The 7,360-nt window shown below is 36.4% G+C and overlaps 1 protein-coding gene across 2 annotated transcripts; it reads right to left on the bottom strand.

Annotated features, from left to right (window-relative positions):
• Positions 1–842: 842 nt before the first annotated feature.
• LOC116027761 (monosaccharide-sensing protein 2-like) lies at positions 843–6,064 on the bottom strand. Of its 2 annotated transcripts, XM_031269504.1 has the most exons (6): positions 5,792–6,064; positions 5,428–5,518; positions 4,690–5,256; positions 3,539–4,485; positions 2,170–2,357; positions 843–1,461 (listed from the first exon to the last, which is right to left on the bottom strand). In XM_031269504.1, exons 2-6 carry the CDS (start codon positions 5,504–5,506, stop codon positions 1,017–1,019), a joined length of 2,226 nt encoding a protein of 741 aa, XP_031125364.1. In that variant the 5' UTR covers positions 5,507–5,518; positions 5,792–6,064; the 3' UTR covers positions 843–1,016. The 2 variants fall into 2 exon arrangements, with proteins under 2 accessions (XP_031125364.1, XP_031125365.1); XM_031269505.1 differs by lacking the exon at positions 5,792–6,064 and having other exon boundaries at positions 5,457–5,518.
• Positions 6,065–7,360: the final 1,296 nt, after the last annotated feature.

Below are 7,360 nucleotides of genomic sequence, written 5' to 3'. Positions count from 1 at the left end.
ATATATATATATATATATATATATATATATATATATATATATATATATATATATATATATATATATATATATATATATATATATATATATATATATATATATATTACGTTCAAATGCGGATGGTGCGCCTAGGTGCGAATGTGAGGTGAGATGAGAGCTATTGATCTTGCCTAAATCAATGTCCAGAATTAATAATGATTAAAAAAAGTGACAATTTAATCATTTTCTATATTGGTCAAACTTAAGGTGCATTGGTTATGTGCTTAAGGTGCGCCACTTAAAGTGTGTAGGTTTTGTGCTTAAGGTGCGTCGTATTCCTTCTTAAGGTGTGTAATCTCTATGCTTAAAGTGCGTGGTTTCAAGGGATATGAATGAGGTAACAAGCCCAAAAGGAATATGAATTAAGGTGCGTCGTGTTCCTTCTTAAGGTGTGTGGTTTCTATGCTTAAAGTGCGTGATTTATATGCTTAAGGTGCGTCACTTATTCAGTTTGAGAACTTAAGATGCGTCGTTCTAAACCTTTAAGTGCGTCTTTCCATAGCTTAAGGTGCGTCATTTTCAACACTTAAAGTACGTCATTTTAACATTAAAAGTATGTCAATTATAAACTTAAAGTGCATACATTCTACGTTTAAGGTGCACCATTTTTATACATAAGGTGTGCATATTTGTAACATTTAAGGTGTCCCATTGTCAACTCCCTCTTCTTCCTTCCAAACGCGTGTTTTTTATATATTTTTTTTATATAAATCATTGATTTGATTCGTTGATCTAAATTTGATCAACGACTTATTAAACCGCATGTATGAGCAAATTCCCACACAAAATCTCATCACTATATATATCAAAACTGGGAAAAAACCCAAACTATTGAGGATTGAGAAAATAAAAGGCAACATGTAGCCTGTAGGGCATTTTATAAAGAGTAAATTACAACTCACCCTAAAAATAAAGACAACAAACAAAACAAAAGACGAAATTAAGTGATTGGTACACTACTACCAAACAAATTAAAGCTAGTCTGCAGAAGGATGAGCAGCCTGCTTTGCACCAAGGGCGAAGAACTCAGTGATCACCTCGAGAGGCATCCTCTTGGTTTCAGGCACCTTCAAGAAAGTAAAAGCCCATGATATGACACACGCAACAGCATATATACCAAAAACACCAGCAAGCCCGATGGAGGAGAGCATGACAGGCAATGAATAGGTAATAATAATATCAGCGATCCAAAATGTGAGCGCACATATGGCAATGCAGGTACCACGAACCCTAGTGGGAAATATCTCAGAGCATAGGATATTTGGCACAGGACCAAACCCCATCACAAACGAGCACAAGTAAAGAACAACACAAACTGTTGAGATGGCTGCCTTCGCAACAGATCCCATATGCACCACATTTCCAATAACTAGGATTACAAGAGTGGTGATTAAGATAGGAATTGTGCCTAGCACCAAACTCCTGCAAAAAGTCAAGTGTGTGTGAAGGAATGTACAAACAACATATATGCAATAAATACTCATCAATTCAGCTAATAAGATGTAATGCTAATCATCAAGTTTTGGTTACCGGCATGGACTCTACTGCCGTTCAAGCATGAATCTTTCTTAACAACGTTGACTCTGGTGAAATCCAGCCTACTTTTTCCATCACTATTTCTAACAGGTCACTCTATGCTTCTACATTGACCAAGTCCTTGCATCTCTACTTCTTTGTTGAAAATATCCATATTGTTCTCAGTATAGGTGTTAGTGTTCCACTAGTAACTTGATTCAAATCAACTCACTTCTAATACACTGCTTTCTTGTGTTCCCCAGAAATCAAGACCATTTCAACGACATTTTACTTCAAATAAACTCACACAGTCACACTCATCATATCCTTGCTAAACTTCCTATTTTTTTAGTTTGGATATCCAACTTGAAACTGTATACTAATGCAAGGTCGACATGCGAGCCAATAACTCTAACTCTCTAAGTGCTTCCCAAAAAAGTTGGTTATTGAATTTAAATAACACACACCATGTGGAAACAAACATGGTCCTCTGCTAAGAGGGAACTCTCTTGAAGAAATTAATTGCGAGTATTTTGTGGTTAATGGAACAGGAACTCAACTACAAATTATGAACCGCCATATGCAAGAAAATAAATGAAGAGGAAAACAAATCACCTTCTGCCAGAAAGATCCATAAGCCTCATGGCAACTGCTATGCAAGGCAGCATCAACAAGTTTATGATAGCACTAATTAGAAGAGATGCAGATGCTGAACTGATGCCCATATTTGATAAAAGAACTTCAACACCCGCATGCTCAAGTATTTGAGGAGTGTAATACATAACTCCATTTATTCCAGAAAACTGCCAAACAAAAAGCTTAGAAGTGTTCCAAACCCAAAGTGAAAACGAGAGTAACAAATTTGGTAAGCTGGCTCCCTACCATCCCAAAGTTATGGAAGTGGTATGTGCATCTAATCGGGAAAAATGGTTAGTGTTGAGATAAATATAAACAATAAAAGGTCCTGGATTTGAATCCATCATCAAAATATTTTCATTTGAATACCCCATCAAAAAATAAATTTGGCAATATATGAGGTGGCAATTTAAAATTATGCATTTTCTCAATAATAGCTTAAACTTTTAGTAGAGTTAGAACACATCATTCAATCATTAGTTTTCTAAATAGACATGGAAAATTCAAGAGTAAACACTTTGAATGTAATCCAGAGTACCAAAATTATAATTCATTTTTTCCCTTTAACAGCCAAGGCCTTGATTGGTTATTTGGTTATGTTTATACAACAAAGACTCAAAATATTAAATACAAAGGAGAGGGGGGCTAAACCTTCATTAATTTGGGTAGCAGATAAAATAATATCTATTCTCATAGTATGATCCTAATTGGCTAGTTCAAGTAATAAAACATATCTATTAAAACAGTTTTGTTCATTTCAAGGCAAAAGAGGCTAAAGTGCAATAAATACAATCAAACTTGCATTAACTGATTGATATGGTTCTGTCTGTCATTCTTCTGATTATCATTGTGAAATATGGAGGTCTTTGAGCCTAAAAAATGTATCTTTCTCAAATAAATTTAGTTAATTAAGGAATTGTAGTTGTTGTTAGATAGAGTCGAGGGAGGTTGGGCTTGTTACCTCATTCATATCCCTTCAATTCATGTGTGTGGATGTGATGCCTTGTAAATATGTATATATACATGTTCCCAGCCAATGAATAAATAGAGACATAATAAGTAGAAAGCTTCTTCCTCAATATTTAACATTTGCTGAACTCATTTCTACAAATGCTGTCATATTTTTTTTGGGTAGAAACTTGATGAAAGCCGAGAAGAGATTTTATGACTTTATTACTGCCTGAACTCTAACCATTGAAGGTGTACAAAGTGATTTAAAGCATATTATAATTGTTTTTATGGCTTCATTACTGATCAGTACCAGCCCGGAAGACTGAAAATGATGGGCATTTAAATGATGAAGAACATAGATCAAATAACAGAAGTTCTAAAATTTTTCAAGGATTACCTGCTGAAGTATCTGAATCCCCACCCCTACAATCAATGCATGCTTGACTCCTGGTTCAAATAAATCACTCCAGCTAGGCCCCTTTGTAGTTGCTTCAGCTGGATGAATCATAGCTGGTCCAATAGGGTGCTCATCTATGAGCTCCTTCGAATATAAAGCTGGTTGACTCACTAAAGCTGTGGCATGAAAATATTCACCAGCAGCAGGCATATCATCCCCAGCAACAGAAACTAGGGATCCCCTCCACTTTCCAGCAATGCCACCTTCATGCAAATATATTCTTTTAAAGCCTGCTTCTTTATTTCCCTCTGGATCTTCTCTCTCTATCCATTTCCAAGCAAGTTGCCATCCACCACCAATGCCTGCACTACCTACTAGCTCGCTATTAGCACCTTGTGTAAGACTACCCTGTCTCATGCTAAAAATACTTCCCTGGAATGGAGGCGGAACCATGTCCTTATCCATGCTGGTTGTTTGTCGTGATATAAGTGGACTTTGCAGATTGTCATCTGATTCAGCTGCAGCAGTTTCAGATGTACAGTCCTCACCCTCTCTGGCCAGGCTTTCTTCATCCCATTCATCATTTTTGGGCTGATTTTCAGCTACACTGAACATGCTGCCAAGATGAGGAAAAAGCATGCTTCCCTTGCTTCCCGTATCTGGAATCTTCTCATGGACACTGCCAAAAAGAGTGACAACAGGGTCCATAAGGGGGACATTCTTGGCCACTATGCTCCCTGGGCGAGATGCAAGACTGAGAAAACTCTGTCCTGTGACAGGTCGAGCAACCAAAGAGATCCCTTCTTCAGGTCCATATAATCTTATTAGCTCTTTATGGATGCCAGGTTCCTGATCCTCAGTAAGTTCTTGGGCAGGTCCTATTGCATATTCTTCTACAGAAGTTTCTCCCCCAATTCCAAGACCTTCAACTAGCAAAGCCATCTCCCCTGTCCAAATAAGGAATATTAAAATCATAAACATGGGCCTGGACACACGGGCATCTTGTAGAGATTACTTAATCATGGAAACTGAGTCACTGAGTACATCATCGACTCATCGTTAGTAAATTTACCATACACTACTCTAATTGCAATGTGGCAACTCTGGTACATTAAAAAAATAACATGTATGAAATGCAACAAAGATCTCACCAGACACATCTTCTCTGCCACGAAGTCTCTGCAAAACCTTCTTCGCCTCAAGCATGCGCCCTTTACTGACAAGCCATCTTGGGGACTCGGGCAAGTAAAAAATAGTCAATGCAAAGTAAACAACAGAAGGGATGAAAATGACACCAAGCATCAGCCTCCAACTTGGGGAACTTGTCAATGACATCCCAAAAACCATGCAGTATGAAGAGAACATTCCAATAGAACCAGTGAACTGAGGCAAAGTGTTCAATAAACCCCTGATCTCAGGAGGTGCTGTCTCTGATATATAAATTGGAACAAGAGTAACTGCCAAACCAATTCCAAACCCATCCAAAAGCCTTGCCAAGAGGAGTACATAAACATTAGGACACCACAGCATCACAAGACCACTGATAAAATAGAAAACAGATGAAACTATAAGCAAGGGACGACGTCCAAGCCAGTCAGAAATTGCACCAGAGCATGTTGTAATCAAGACCGCTCCAACAAGAGACATGGCCACAATAAGACCCTCTATAGTAGGTTCATCTTCCAACTTGAATTCCTTCTTTATGTACAGTATAGCACCTGTAATTCAATGCTTAGAATTTGTGTAGATGGACTGTTTGGAGGTTAATTAAAGTAGAAAGAAGCACAGGTGTATAGGATACAAGATTAGAACCCAAAAAAAAAAAAAAGGATTTTGGGAAGGGGGATGATGAGAACATAATTAATTAAAGTGAATGAATATGGAAAAACCAGCTATGGTGGCGTTGTCCCATCCTTGCAATAAGTTGCCAATAGCCGCAGCAATTGCAACAGCCACAGCTCCACTCATATTTATTCAACACTGATCAAAACAAACAAAGAAAAAATCAGCAAAAATTTAGTGAGGTGATATTATATGAGACCCGTTCTGGTACCATGAGATGCTAAGGGAGCAAATAAATTAGAGCCGGACCGGCAGCTATTGGGAAGAATATATATATAAAGGATGAAACATTAATCATTGAAACCGAAAGGTGGTTACTATGAGAGAGCTCAAATCAGGAAAAAAGCAATTAGGATGGAATCAAAGAGATAGTGTTACCAACATCAAATACGAATTGAATGGAGTACTTGCCTTGGGTTTGGGATGGAGGGATTCAAGAATCACGAGAGAGAGAGCCGAGGGGGTTGCTGACTGTTGAGTTGAAAAACTCCGACTTGGTCACCACTGGTCAAGCGGAGCGATAGTATATTACTTGCACCAACATGCAGAAACCAGAATGACTTCCTTTCCTTCTCGCGATCGTCAAATCTAGAAACGCTACTGTAAACACAGCACAAGTATTCACTACAAACCAAAAAACAAACACCTCCTAATTTTCCCAACTTCACATCATTCAAGAACAGTATATTTCTTTTTATTATTATTTTTTTTTAAAGAAAGGAATCAAGGTGGAGAAGACACATCATACAAGCGCTACAAGTGCTTATATACTAGGAATAAAGAAAGAGAGACTGAAAAAGAAAGGCATAAATAATTAAATAAATGGCTTTTTTTAATTTAAAATGAAAACCTGTGGCACCGCAACACCTGCCACCACGTCACCAATTTTTGGTTGCTGCCGCCAGCCGCTGATTCGCATTCGCTGCAGGCACATCGGAATTTCTAATCAGACACATTGCTATTTGCTACAACTAAAACACAAACACATTACGGCTTACACTGTTGCACCTACACCCACCTTGGCCCGCGCATCAACTATTTCTAATCATTGCAACACACCTTTTTACATACTATTTATCAACTTTGCAACCTTTGAGAAAATAACTCTTTTAATTTCCATATTAATTTTTTAAAAATGCATTTTTAATTTGTAAGTTATTTGGTGCTTGAAAAATAATTTATTAGTTTTCTCAAAAAAAAATTATTAGTTAAAATTTAATTTGTTTTATCAATTTTAACTGAATTAAATGTTTAGTAAACTATATTTTGACTTAATTTATTAATGTCAATAAATTTAAAAAATTTAAAAATTACTTTGAATAGTTTATTGATATCAGGTTATTTTATTTTCATTTTAAAAATCTAATTTACATTTAATAGTTGTTGACTAGTGACCTAGTGTAATATTTATATTTATTCAATTTTTATTCAAATTTATATTGATAATATCATTATAATCTCCCTAGAGCTGACATTTTTAGCCCAAGATAATTGTGTGTGTGTGTGTGTGTTTATATATAGGGTCAGGTTCAGGTGCAGCCGTGCGGTTCACACCACTCAATGTTACGAAATACACCACTCAATGTTAAGAAACACACCACACAAATATGCACTGTGGTGTGTTTCTTAACATTGAAGGTCAGAGAACTATCTTTTTTTGTTTGGCTAGAAATTAAGAAATTGTATTTGTTCCGTTTGGTTCATTTTCTTGAAAATGAACATAATATTTGTTATAATAATAATAATAATAATAATAACAACAACAACAACAACAACAACAACAATAATAATAATAATAATAATAAGTGGTGTGGTGGTGGTTGAGGTGGTGGAGGTTGTAGTGGTGGTGGTGGTGGTTGTTGATACACATGATTTTATACCATTATTTACCCCATGATTCAGTCAGTTTTGTTGCTTATTTCCTTTACCTTGATACATTTAAGGCTCGTTTGTGTGTTACATTTGATCAATCTTAGTTTA

The sequence above is a fragment of the Ipomoea triloba genome, chromosome 8, assembly GCF_003576645.1.
Source record: "Ipomoea triloba cultivar NCNSP0323 chromosome 8, ASM357664v1".
NCBI classification, from domain to species: Eukaryota; Viridiplantae; Streptophyta; class Magnoliopsida; order Solanales; family Convolvulaceae; genus Ipomoea; species Ipomoea triloba.
The sequence above is the reverse complement of the archived record's forward strand: the minus strand, read 5'-3'. Positions and strand labels throughout refer to the sequence as shown.

Bases quoted from the DNA above. Each gene is read 5' to 3' on its own strand.
- LOC116027761 (XM_031269504.1), bottom strand. From the start codon at position 5,506: ATGAGTGGAGCTGTGGCTGTTGCAATTGCTGCGGCTATTGGCAACTTA. The intron at 5,257-5,427 runs GTTTTTCCATAT...ATTGAATTACAG, and splicing joins GGACAACGCCACCATAGCTG to GTGCTATACTGTACATAAAG. The intron at 1,462-2,169 runs GTGATTTGTTTT...GACTTTTTGCAG, and splicing joins ATGGATCTTTCTGGCAGAAG to GAGTTTGGTGCTAGGCACAA.